This window comes from Natator depressus, chromosome 11 (genome assembly GCF_965152275.1).
Source record: "Natator depressus isolate rNatDep1 chromosome 11, rNatDep2.hap1, whole genome shotgun sequence".
Taxonomy (NCBI): domain Eukaryota; kingdom Metazoa; phylum Chordata; order Testudines; family Cheloniidae; genus Natator; species Natator depressus.
This window is the reverse complement of record NC_134244.1, coordinates 45,221,894-45,234,891: the sequence shown is the minus strand read 5'-3', so window position 1 is coordinate 45,234,891 and position 12,998 is coordinate 45,221,894. Positions and strand designations below refer to the sequence as shown.

The 12,998-nt window shown below is 40.8% G+C and overlaps 1 protein-coding gene across 5 annotated transcripts in view; it reads left to right on the top strand.

Moving 5' to 3' along the window:
• ZNF385B (zinc finger protein 385B) overlaps positions 1-12,998 on the top strand; it is a 305,313-nt gene that overhangs the window by 237,857 nt on the left and 54,458 nt on the right. For all 5 annotated transcript variants that reach the window (XM_074967694.1, XM_074967697.1, XM_074967696.1 and 2 more), the window contains one exon: positions 4,376-4,486. In XM_074967694.1, the coding sequence (XP_074823795.1) occupies positions 4,376-4,486 (111 nt within the window). The remainder of the gene's footprint in view (positions 1-4,375; positions 4,487-12,998) is intronic.

Sequence of the window (12,998 nt, the reverse complement as noted above, 5' to 3'; positions counted from 1 at the left end):
AAGATGAAGTTCAATAAAGAAGCACGACACTGAGGAAGGAAAAAACCAGATGCCCATGTACAAAATGGGTAATAAGTGGCTAAGCACTAGAACTGCAGAAAAGAATCTAGGGATTATAGTGGATCATAAATTGAATATGACCTAACAATGTGATACAGTTGCAAAAGGCTAATATTCTGGGGTGTAACAGAAGTGTTGTATGTAAGATACAGGAGGTAATTGTCCCACTCTACTTGGCACTGGTGAGGTCTCAGCTGAAGTATTGTGTCCAGTTTGGATGCCATGCTTTAGGAAAGTTGTGAATAAATTGGAGAGTCCAGAGGAGAGCAACAAAAATAAGTTTTAGAAAACCTGAGCTATGAGGGAATGTTGAAAAAAACTGTGCATGTTTAGTCTTGAGAAAAGAAGGGAGGGGGGGGAGGACGACTTGATTAGCCTTCAAATATGTTAAGGGCTGTTAGAGAGAGGAAATGGTAGGCAAGAAGGCTTAATCTGTAGCACGGGAGATTTAGGTTAGATATTATGAAAAACCTCCTTTCGGGATAATTAAGTACTGGAACAATTTACCAAGGGAGGTGGTGGAATCTCTGAAGGTTTTTAAGAACAGGTTGGACAAACACCTGCCAGGGATGATCTAGGTTAGCTTGGTCCTTCCTCAATGCAGGGGGCTGTACTAAATGATCTCTCACAGTCCCCTCCAGCCCTATGTTTCAATGATGTTTTATTCAAACTTTATAGTTTATTATTTTTCTTGTCTTCTTTGACAATGTTATAGTATCATTTTATAACAAAGTAATACGCGGTAGTTGAGCTGCATTTGTTTTTTAATTATTTTTGTTTCTATGACTCTTAAGGCAGTGAAATACTGTATTTGCTATCAAAAGCAAGTGAATATTACATCACAGTTCCAAAAAGGATAAATGCTAGCTATGAACTTTACAAAACCCTCTTTTTTGGATTGGAGGTAATAGGGACATCATCTCACTATACTCCAAAAAGTTATTCATCAGTTAAGTGTTAAGTAATAGATAACCTCTTAGCTTTGCTACAAAAGATATTTCTTGATTGTGTGTGTGTGTGTGTGTGTGCGCGCATGTATGTAAGTGTTTATATTAAGAAAATCCTCACTAATGCAGTTTTCTTTCTCCGAAAGCATCAAAAATGTTTTAAGGGAGACAACTAGAATATTTAGCCATCAGCTTCAGAAAATCTGGAAGTAGCTAATTCACTGCAAAAACCTGATCTAAAGAATCATTAACTTCAACTTTCTTTCCCCATCTCTTTATCAAATTAAGTTTAGTGTCAAATGCAAGCTTTGCATCATCCTAGTTCTATGGCTCTTTCATATATTATTGTAGCAAGAAAATCACTGCTGAGACTGAAAAATAATCTGCAAGAAAAATATAACCTTTTAGCAAATCAAACTACTCACTCCTGTGATGGGAAATTACTCCTCAGGGAATTCTGCACCAAAAAATAAAAAATTCTGTGCACAATATTTTAAAATTATGCACAATTCTGCGTATTTTATTTGTCAAAATAACACAATATAATCACACCAGTTTCAATTATTTTGGTAATTTATTTCAAAATACTTGTCTGCAACAATGTCTGTAACAATACAGACAACAAAAATTCAGGAAATGTTTTTTGACAAATAGATTATTTACTAGGCATATCAATACACAGTGATGAGCTGCCAAAAGCTGGAGAACCAGTTCCTTCAGTTGCTCCAGGTCTTCGGTGGCACTGAAGGACCCGCTGCCGAAGTGTCGCCGAAGACCCGGAGCAAGTGAAGGGCCTGCCACCGAAGACCCGGAGTGGCGCCGGGTGAGTACAAATTAAAAAGGGATTCTCAGGGGAACCTCCCCAGCCGAGAGCTCAGGCAGGCCGGACAGGACAGTCCCGCAGGCCAGAGTTTGCCCACCCCTTTACCAACCGGTTCTAAACCAGCTTCAAAATTTAATAACCAGTTTGTGCGAACCGGTGCAAACCGGCTCCAGCTCACCACTGTCAATACACAACTCTGAGTAATAATTCATTTAAACTACAATACAGAAACTTATTTCCCGCACCCCTCAGAAGTAGTGCAAAGGCTTGGGGGAGTCATGGGTATCAGAGGAGATGAGGGAGAAGGAAGTAATTGCTAGCAAAGAGCCAGGGTGTGAACTTGGAGGGTTGTTGGGTGTGGGTGGGAGAAGTATGGACCAGATTTTTGGGGGGCAGGGAGGGATTGTTAGGGAGCTTTCCCCATGCAGACCCCGGCTGACCCTTAACCCTCTCATTCAGTCAGGCATATCTGCCCCTGTCCCCATGTGTCCCTGCATCCCTCCATCCCAATGTATCCTTGCAGCCATACTCAGCCACCCCTCCTTTCCCCCCTCCCTATGTATCCTTGCATCCCCCTCCCTCCATCCCCATGTGATCCTGCAACCCCACTCAGACACTCCCTCCCCATCCCCATGTGTACCTGTGCCCCCCCTGACACCGCATTCTCCATGAGTCTCTGCACCCCCCACACACTTCTGAACTCCAGTCTGTGACTCCCCAGCAGCCCCATGTGCCCCATGATGTCCATCCCTGCATACGCTGTGCCTCCTGACCTGGCCCCACCATAGGGCACTGTGAGAAAGGCAGCCTCTGTCTCTTCACTATCCACAGCTGGGGCTGTTCTGGTGCCACAGCAGCCCCTGGTGGGTGAAAGGAGTAACTGTAGCACCTTTCCGGCAGAGCGTATTTTCTGCAGGAAAAAAATTCTGTGTGGCATATGAATTGTGCACATGTGCAGTGGCACAGAATTCCCCCAGGAGTTGGAACCCTAAACAAAGTTAGGAAATGTAAACTCTTTGTTCATTGTGGCCCACTATTTTTCCTCCCCATTTTTTCCAGACCCATGCTTGTCTTTAAATAAATTAATCATGTCTAAATATCTATAGATATAGATGTAAAATACGTTATTCTAAACCGTTTGGGTTGGGGACTACATTTTACTTTGTATTTGTACAGTGCCTCACACAATGGGGCCTTATTTTTAACTGGTGCTTATTGCTGCTACCATGATACAAATGTGAGGTAACAATTATAATTTCCCCCTCTCAGTACCCTGAGCAAGTCCCTCAGAGTTAGCAGGGGTACCAGTAGAACTGTCTGGAATCCTGCAGGCTTCTCGGTTGCCAGTGGAGTTTGATATCCAGCAGGAGTTATGATACTTAGGAAAGGCTTCTTTAGTTCCCAGTTCCTGAGAATTCTCTGTCAAGCTCAGGATTCAGATACTTTGTGTTTTCAGTTTTTTTCAAGTCTGTCTGTCTTTCTCAGTGTCAGAGCATTTTCTCTGGTATGGTAACTGCTACATCTATAATTGGTGCAAAGTCATTTTTAAACACTTCCTGGGTAATACTCATTACTTGAATATTCTCTTGGATTGCATCACTCATCAGTTCTATTTTGGAAATCCTTGAGGAATATGAGTCAATTTTTCCAGGCAAGTAAGTGTTGTAAAAGAGTCTGTAAAGACACTCCTCTCACAAAGATGTCTCCATGAGAGAAGATTTTTCCCAATTAATTTGTCTGTGTGAGGTGAGGGGGAAGCTGCTGCAGGTCTGCTGCTACTTGCAGCCCCTTCCATATGCCCTTGGAATTGGACTTGAGAGAAAAGAGCCTCAGGAGCATTGTCAGTGACATGGATTTCTCTGGTAACTGTCACTTCCTGGGTAGCCTGTTTTGAATAGCTACCAAGCCGCCAAAAGGGAAGAAATGGGAATTTATTACCAAGGAAGAAAGTGTGTGTGTGTGGGGGGGGGGGGGAATCTAGATTTAAAATTGTCCTGTGCTCCCTCTAGTGCCCCCCAAACTCCCATCTCTAGTTTCACATCCCAAAGCCAGCTTAGCAACGTATACCACATAAGATGATTCTGGAGCTTACTTGTGCCACAAAAACCAAAGGCTCTTATCCTCCCCTCTTTCCAGAGTGCTGATACTTTTCCTTGCAAAGAAATAGACATACAAATGTTTAGTGCTTCTGGGGAGGCGAGGTGCTTATTGGTGTAGCGATAGAAGCAGCATATGGTGCAGGAGAGATTTATGGACTCCTTGCCTCTTGATGTGATAGTGGTGCTCTGGGTGGTAAGGGAGGTGGACCATCCAGTGGTCTGTGATGGCGGGTAGCTGAGCTGCTTTTTTGTAAACTCTGGCATGATACAAATTCCCTATCTTGAGATAAATCTGATCATTTTTATTATGAGGTTTGAAACACTATTTCCTCCTGTTTATTAAAAAAAATGGAATTTGGAGCGGGAAAATGTTATTTTGAGCCTTATCTGCATTGTTTACTGTTCTGTGAAGTTGTAAATTGAATATTTTATTGTTTGCTCTCCAGATGGATCCTGTGCAAAAAGCAGTCATAAACCACACATTTGGAGTATCCATTCCCCCAAAGAAGAAACAAGTTATTTCCTGTAACGTCTGTCAGCTTCGCTTTAACTCTGATGTGAGTATCGTTATATTTTTTCTAGCAGTGCGTCTAATTAATCCAAACATCTTTTCCCAATTAAATCCTCTACAGTTCTGCCCACACTTATGCCAGCCATTTAAGATGACATTTTGCCCACTCGCAAGAGAGTTTGTAATGGCATCCCACACTGTGATTTTTAACTTTTTCTGGTACGTGGTCGTTTATATGCTTACACTTAGTTGCCTGACCATGACTGCCACCACCAGGGTAAATCTACCAAAAGAGCAGAAAGACCTGGCTAGTAACTTGCGCCTTCTTTCTGTAGTTTGAGGCTAGATAGTGCTGTTTTTCTAAAGTCCCAGTTTTGGAGAGCATCCCTCTTCAGTACCACACTTAAGCCCATGTGTGGGTGCTTTTCCTGAATCAGGGCCTAAGTATTTTGGGTTCAGGTACACTGGTGAACTACAGAAAATACCAGATCACGATCCAATGTCCTACTGGTTAATGATATTTTATTTGCCAACAAACTAATATCTAAGTGAACGGCACAAAGAATTCAAGAGAAATGGAGGCAGAAAGACTTCCTACAAGTGTATGTGTCCTTTATATTTTATATCCGTTTCCTTTTTAGAAGAAATCTCTTCTTCCTCCTGTGTTCCTGCATGCTTTACTGATAACTTTGCCTCAGATATCTCCAATTATACCCTTCCCATAGTAAATATTTTCAGTTAAGATAAGTGGGGATTTCGACTTCCTGTTGTCCCTTTAGTCTGGTCAAGTTCTGTGAAGCTCTGTCTACTGCAATGCAATTCAGGTCAAAGTGCACTCTAAAAGAGCGCATTAAAAGAATGCATATGAGCAGATTACAATTTTCCCTGAGTAGTTAATATCAAGAGGACTAATTTCCATGTGGAAGACTCTTAAAACACACCATACCCAATCATGAAGAATGGCTTTTAATGCTATTAAGCTATCATTAGCATAAATGAAAACATCTCAGAGCAAACATAACATTTTAGAAGCAAGTGTGTGCTGTCTCTAAATGATACTGAAGTATTAAAATATTTGCTATTTATATCTACTTATAAGAAATACTTTTCAAAAGTTTTTGAAAGCTTCTCCCTAGAGCCCTAGGTTTTTTTTCCATTCTACCCCTTTCTGGTACTGCTTTGGCCAGGCTCTTCCCTGATTTACTGCTTCTCAGCTTTCTTACAGAGACCACAACACTGCCCCACAATTACATCTAGGAAAGTCTCCTGAGATGGGGTCTGTTCAGTTTGGCCTTCTCTTCTTTGCTGGCAGAGGTTTGTAGCACTGCCATCCTATGTCAATAGCTGGCCTCAGAATGGATTCATCAGATTATACTCGCCTCCTTTTTAAACTTAGTTCCCTTATTTTCCCCTCTGAAAGAGAATAGTTGTTCCATTACAGATCAATAGATTTTACATTATTAACTTACAAATGAAATAATACGTTTCTCATACGTGGCCACTTGCTGGGCTGGATGTCACGCCTGGGTTAGACCTACTCATGCCACCTCAATGGGGGCACCACAGCCTTTTCTTCCCTTTCACCTTTTGCATTCAGGCTCCCTGGGGTGGACTGCTGTATCACTGCACTTTGAGCTGTTTATTCCGGCTGTAAGAGAGCAGTTTTGTTCTCCACAACATACAGCAGTAGTCGCAACATTTCCCTTAATCGGTCTGCGGGGAACTTCTTATTTATTGGATTGTCAGTCATCAGACCCACACTTTTCACTGGTTTCCCTCCGCAGCGCGCCAGAGTGGCCTATCCCACATTGCCCATCTGCCTCTACCAGCAGAGCATTCAAATCTGCAGGATAATAGCCTGATTTTTTTTTTCTCCTCTTAGGTCCCTCAGTACGCATGCCAGAGCAGCCTACTCTAGGCTACCACTTTACAGGGCCTGCCATTCATTCTCCACAAAGCCATATAGCAGAAGCTAGCAGCAGAGAGTCTAGTAGGATTGGACCTAGTGCAATGCACAATCCATGTGACTGTAATCTGGCAGTAAGAGAAAGTGCCCATATGTGAGAAAACTACTGCAGCTGGGTCCATTTCTACACAGTTTTAGAGAAAGGGATGGTTCTCCAACATCAGAGCACCTGTCAGCTCTTTACGCCCACAGTTTCAATCTCCACTTTGTCAGAAGACTTTCCGCTGTCACTTCAAGACAACCACAGAAGGGGTCAAAAATGAATAGTTGTAAAAATGGCAGTTTTGCAACCCCTGTAAAGCCTTATGACTCCTGATATATAGAATACCCATGAACATTAGAGTTAAATGGGGACCTGGAATATTACCACCACTTCCATTCCCGTGCAGTCTCTCCCATTTTGGGGAGAGGACAAATAAGGAATTTCAGTAGTGTTGGCTAAGCTGAGATTCCCTAAAGCATTTACCCCTACATTAGCTGAATGACTTACTGCTAAAAATGTTCATAAAAGGAATCCTCTTTCCACATAGCCCAGTGCACCAGCAGCAATTCCTAATTAGCCAAACCCACTAAAAAGTAAACCTTCCTTGCTATTAGATCAGCGTCTTGTTTTTCATGAAGCTCATTTTTAAGATACCTCAAATGGTAATTATCCCAGTTTTCTAGTTCTAATTCTTCTCTTTACTGTTCTCAAATAGTTTGCCTCCCAATGTTTGTGGTTCATGCTTATGTTGCTGTTCTGCATACACAAGCCATGACCCCCAAACCCTTCAGTTCTTCGGCCTGCACAATTAGCTCTACTGTTGGACACTCAGTACTTCCCAAGCAGTTGACAATGACTTAGAAGCCCTGCTTCACAAAATTCTTAAGGAACACCTCAACATTCTACATCAAGAGGGACAATTAGACCATGGTGGCATATGTGAATGGCCGAGGAGGAACAGAATACAAATCTGAACCACACATCACCAAACTCCTTTCATTCCGTGAAGGGCACACCTGTCCGTTACAGTGGCATCCCGCAGAACAAGACAAAACTTCAAAGCCAACATGCTCAATTGTCATTTGTTACTAGAAAACAAGCGGAAGCTGAACAAGCACATCCTTGGCTCTGTGAAACAAGTGGTTCCCCCTGCTCCCCTTACCATATCTAGACTTACCCACAATTTAGAACAACTGGAAAAGTATGAGTATTTTGGTCTCATCGATGGCATCTCTTGGCATGGAAGAGGGACACCTTTTCCTTCTAGTGGGCAAATGTACTCATGTATGCCCTTCCAATTTCTTTCTAATCACCAATTTTATTTGGAAAAATAAGACTAGATAAAGCATCAGTGATCCTGACTGTATTGGCCTCAGTCTAATCTTTGCAGATTTGATTTTACAGCACAGAACCTGAGAGTCTGAGCTTTCAACAACATGGATACTCCTGGGAACTGGCTAACTTTAATAGAAAGTCTCTGAAACATTCCATAATCACAGCATACAAAACTATTTGGAAGATTTGTTTACCAGGTATAGGGATTTCAGCTTAAATCCACTCCAAACATATGGCTTCTGGGAGTGCTCCATAAGAGATTCCCATTAACCTACAGAGTCAATCTTCTGCCCATGGATTTCTGGTGTCAGCCTTCTCTTGAGAGCTCCTATTTCTTCATAAATTGCATTGGCATAATATCAATCGTCTAGTGGAGACCTCTCCATATTTTTTTTCCTTATAGCAATTATGGAAAGTGGAAGAATAAGTGAAATATGAACATTGTCAATTAAAGAAACCTGTCTTCAGTTCTTCCATGAAAAGATGACGCTCAGTCCTCATCTGGACTTTGTTCAAAGTGAAAAAGAACAGAGTTCAAATTAATGTTTCACATTTTTGTCATCAGACCAAATGTTAGAAAAATATCTTAATATTTACCATATGAAATTGAAATGGTCTTTAAAATTAATCTTCATTGGACTAGAGTAGAGAAAGTTCTTCCTTCATGGGGGAATCCTAAAAAATGTATGAAGCACTTCAATTATGGCTCAGATCTAACATGTCAGGCATTAGATGCATCTAGTCAGACCCTTCCTGGAGTCATCAGATTACATTCAGTAAGAGTTTGTTTGCATTCAGACTGTTGGGCTGAGAAGCACAGAGCTTTGTACAATGAGGTTTATAATGCAGCCATGTAAGATTTGCAATTCCTTCTCCAAAGTCTACAAAACTGGTATTCTTTCCTTGCCTGCCAAAGGCTTTGGTCGTTCCAGCTTCCCTCAACTTAAACTATGCAAGCAAATAAAATGAAAATGACCAAAAAAAATTAAATTTTCTACTTTTGTTTCTCCTAAAAGAATTTCACTGGTGTTCCAGTTGAAATTTCTTCCCTAGATCTTAGTGCTTTTTACCTTTCCTTGTGTAATATTTAGATCAGTGCATGCTCATGTTTGAGAAAAATAAAAATTACACATAAGGTGTAACTAATTTCTCTCTCATTTGAAGGGCACCCACTGCTCTGGAACAGTAGATCAAAATATTCCTGATTAAAATTCAATTGGTAGATGTCAAACCTTCCATTCAGTTAATCATATATCCTACAGTGGGTTTCAGTAATGTTTTCTACCAGTTTACACAATTTCAGCTTTAAACGTAGTCTCCTAACATCAGCGTATGGTGTTGCAGCTGTCCAGCAGAGAGAGTCTGAAGTCAAAGGAGGAAGGAATTTAAAACGTCTGAACCATCTCCATTGTGGTGGAATGAGCATATTTAATGCATGAATCATGCCCAAACCTCTGGGTGCCCTTTATTATGAGAAATAAAAATTGTAGGTTAAAGACATTCATTTTCTCTTTCACTATATTTATCATGATTTAGAGAGATGCAGTTTCCTGACTGAAATATTCTACTGTGCCCAAGCTTCGGATTCATTTCTGTAGTTTAAAAAATAAATGTTTAGGATAATGTCAAGAAAAGATGTATTTATTGACTTTAGACCCAGCTGGTTTTGTCTTGATTTTTTTTCTTTCTAACTTCTTGAAAAGAGACTGTTGGATCTTTACAAACATTTAGAGCCAACCTCTTCTTGTCAGTTACAGATTAGTCGGTCAGCACGTGTGGAAAAATGTACGTCTTCAAGATAGCCTGTCCTCTTATCCTGAATCTGACTTATAAGAAGTCAGGCAAATTGAGCCTTAACATGATGCACACACTTGTGTTTGGCTTTTATTTGTTTTCTTTTTCAAAAACTCACTATCTAATGAAAATTTTAATAGAAAAAACTAAATATGTATTTTCATTAAAGTCTAATACTTCAGGTATACCAGTTTTACCAGGCCAATGGTGACAACTGGTGGTATAAGTAATGAATCTGTGAAAATTTGTGAAACTGCACAAAGTGGCATTTTTTTCTGTAGAAGTCCCTGCTTCACCATAGTAATTCCACACTGAGCAGAACAAGGCATGCGGCATTGATCAAACCTGTTCACATTTGTTCTAAAAAAGAAATACTTGAATAGCAGATAGTAGATTGAGTTGCTTGCTACTGAAAAGTCAGGTTATCGTGGAAAACTAATTAATATCACTGCTTCTAACTTTGTGCCCCCCATCAGTTGTGCATATAGACTTTGCAGGAACAATCAGGTAGTTAGACCTCTCTTGTGTATATAATATTAGGATTTCTGATACCAAACATATGGTAAGTGGAAGCACCAGGTGAAAAGATAACTTATAAAGTAGTCAAGATGACAGAACCTAAATAGTGATGATATGCATTCGCTCAGAGAAGTGGACAGCCAATCAAAGGAACCCAGTACTAACTAGTTAGTAATAGAATGTCAGATACCCTTTAAACATAGAGCAAAGTCAAAAGACAGATGTTGCACTTACAGATTGGTTTTATTAAATGCTGAACTGAAAGTATAAAAGACTACTTCCCTTCTTTCAACACAGAGATGGTTTAAAAATTGATCTTTATGGTTAATTTTGATCATCATATACCAAAGCCTGTTAATTTCTATTAGAGGAGCATGAATTTCATGCACATTCATTTAGATTTTAATAAGTCATCATTGTTGGCCATCTTTCAAATCTGAGCATAGGCAGATGTATGAGTATATGCCTAAGGGATCGCAGGAAAAGCTCAAAGAGCTCTGTGGCACAGTGGAGAGAAAAATTACATTTCTGAATTAATCCTATTTAGATTCACAGAAGCCCACACAAGTGTCTGTGGGAAATCCACAAGTATGCCAGATACTGCGTATAGTCAGAGTATATATAATAATAGTGAAAGAATTTTATATAACATTCCATTTGGTATTACTAAATGCTAATTTCTTATAATTGCACTAATTTACATTTTAATGTAAGAACTTAAATGATGATTGACACTTTCTTCAATAACATTTCTAAATTGGAAAGAGACTGAGTTGATATAAAAACAATGAGGAGTCCTTGTGGCACCTTAGAGACTAACAAATTTATTTGGGCATAAGCTTTCATGGGATATAACCCACTTCCTCAGATGGATGGAGTGAAAAATACAGTAAGCAGGATAGGGTGGATGTGGCCCATTCTCAACAGTTGCCAAGAAGGGGTGAATATCAACAGAGGGAAAATTACTTTTTGTAGTGCTAACGAGGCCATTTCAATTAGGGTGGATGTGGCCCATTCCCAGCAGTTGACAAGAAGGGGTGAGTATCAACAGAGGGTGGTGTCAAAAATATGGAAGGCAGAGTTGAAATGTAAACAGCCTGAATGCCATAGCTGATATATCTCAACAAGTAAAATATATTGGAGAAGACACTGTGCATCATAATTCAATGTGATTGTGCCCAATTTTAAGTGCCAGCATAGCCTCCTTTGTCTTTCTCTCCAGTCTCTCAGTAGTATACAACATTGGAAGGCAAAAAGCGACAGTTTTATTTACACAACACAAAGATATGCAAATATACAAGCACTGATAATAAACAATTCCCAAATGAACTTTTACAAATTAACACTAGTCAGCAGTGCTGTCCCTTGGGTAGGGCGAATCAGGGCAACTGCTCCAGGTCCCGTGCTTTGGGGGGCCCCGCAGGCCGGTACAATTGGCTTTTGCGGTCGTCCCGGAAGAGACGAATCAGTCACTTCCACCCCTGGCCCCACACCTCCCTAGGGACAGCCCTGCTAGTCAGCCTTCCAGCGGGCAAAGCAGTTCATTTTAGGAACAACATGTCTTTTCCATCCGAATAGTACCAAAGTCATTCAGAGTTTTGTCATTTCATATTTTATATGCAGTGATGTGTACATATTACAAAAATATGTTCACACATTAGTAAAGTTGCACCGTTTAATTTTTTAAAGAAATCTCAAGATGCAAAAATTAATGTTTCCACAAAAATGTTAACTCAGTCACATTGCCCAGTGGGTCTGATTCACCACTGTGTAAGTCCAGGTTACACTGACAGATCTCCACAGAGCTACACCAACATAAAACATGAAAGATGCTGTAGTGAATCAGGTCAATTCTGTGAATTTTTGGTAGATATTTTAAAACCTACAAAGTAATCTATTAAATTACGCATTAAGAGATCGATTTTCAGAAGTGCTGCACACACAGCTGTGCACTATAGTTGCTCAGCAGCTGTAAAATAAAACCAGGCCTTTAGTAAATAAAATAGAAGGATACAATGTTCAGTATGACCAAGTGAAGATTGCTGTAAGAATCTTATCTTTAAAATTTCTTGACTTGAAGTTTAACTGTGCAGTGCTAATATCAAAATAACATTAGTTTCCTTAGCTCTGATAACTGACAGTATAGCTCAAATAACCTAATGAAGGTGCTTTAAGTGAGACCTGGTTCTAAGGATGCATCTACACTTCAAGCTGGAGGCAGTTTCCAGCTCAGATAGAGATACGTGTGCTAGTTTGATTGACCTAGCAAGCTAAAGACAGAAAAATAGGCACAGCAGCATGGACGGTAAGGCAGGCTGGTTGCCCCAGTAAATACTTAGGATATGTCTACGCTGCTCTGTAAGCCCAGGGTTCAAACTCAGGTTCAAGCCTAACTCCCCTTCTGTCTACACACAAGTCACACTAACCCAGGGCTCAGATCCCAGGTCCCCCTGGGGATAAAGGGTCTGAGTCTGCATCAAGCCTGCACCCAGAGTTCAAGCCCTATCACTTTGCAGCGTAGACACAGCCCCACAGGGCTAGAGCTCTGGGAATCCGCCAAAAGTATTCCACAATCATTAACAAAGGGCTAGAGTGGCCACATTTTGGGAGGGTGCTTAGGAAGTCTGGGGCCCAGGTGGTTGGACTCAAGCCCACATAATGCAGTGTAGACGCTGGAGTCCCAGATTGGGACCTAGGATTCCATAATTCCTAATGTGGGATTGCAAATGAGCATGGATGCTCCTAAATTAACAAACCCACGGTCTGTTAAATCAAGTTCTACTAACCCACAGCTTACATTGCAGTGTAGACAAACTCTCCCACTGCATGAGGTCCCAGAGCCCAGGATCCAGCCTGCGCCCAAACATCTACCCCACCATTTTACAGCCCCACAGCCTGGGCCATGCGAGCCCAGTCAGCTGACGCAGGCCAGCCATGGGTGTTTAATTGGGATGTAAACAT